This window comes from Buceros rhinoceros, unplaced genomic scaffold, assembly GCF_000710305.1.
Source record: "Buceros rhinoceros silvestris isolate BGI_N320 unplaced genomic scaffold, ASM71030v1 scaffold41503, whole genome shotgun sequence".
NCBI lineage: Eukaryota > Metazoa > Chordata > Aves > Bucerotiformes > Bucerotidae > Buceros > Buceros rhinoceros.
This window is the reverse complement of record NW_010404967.1, coordinates 1-223: the sequence shown is the minus strand read 5'-3', so window position 1 is coordinate 223 and position 223 is coordinate 1. Positions and strand designations below refer to the sequence as shown.

Here is a 223-nt window from a genome sequence, read left to right as displayed (position 1 = left end):
GAATGCCGCCCTGCAAAACGCCCCCGGGGGCCGCCTGACTCTCCAGGGGCTCTCCAGCGGCCAGCCCCGTCCTCCGGCTCCTGCGGAGCGGCTTGGCAGGGGACGCGATCTCCGGGCGGTCCCACTGGAAGTCTAGGAGCGTCTCCTTGAGGCCGCTGTGGGTGAGGGCGGCGCGGGGCGCCGGCCCAGGCAGGACGGCGGCGGATTCTCGCGCCCCGAACCG

General features: G+C 74.9%; 1 protein-coding gene across 1 annotated transcript in view; it reads right to left on the bottom strand.

Annotated features, from left to right (window-relative positions):
* The window catches only part of TICRR (TOPBP1-interacting checkpoint and replication regulator), a gene marked incomplete at its 5' end in the record, with an annotated part of 16,497 nt that extends 16,277 nt beyond the window's left edge, over positions 1–220 (bottom strand). Inside the window, one exon of the mRNA XM_010133552.1 lies at positions 20–220. Within this exon, the coding sequence (XP_010131854.1) occupies positions 20–220 (201 nt within the window). The remainder of the gene's footprint in view (positions 1–19) is intronic.
* Positions 221–223: the final 3 nt, after the last annotated feature.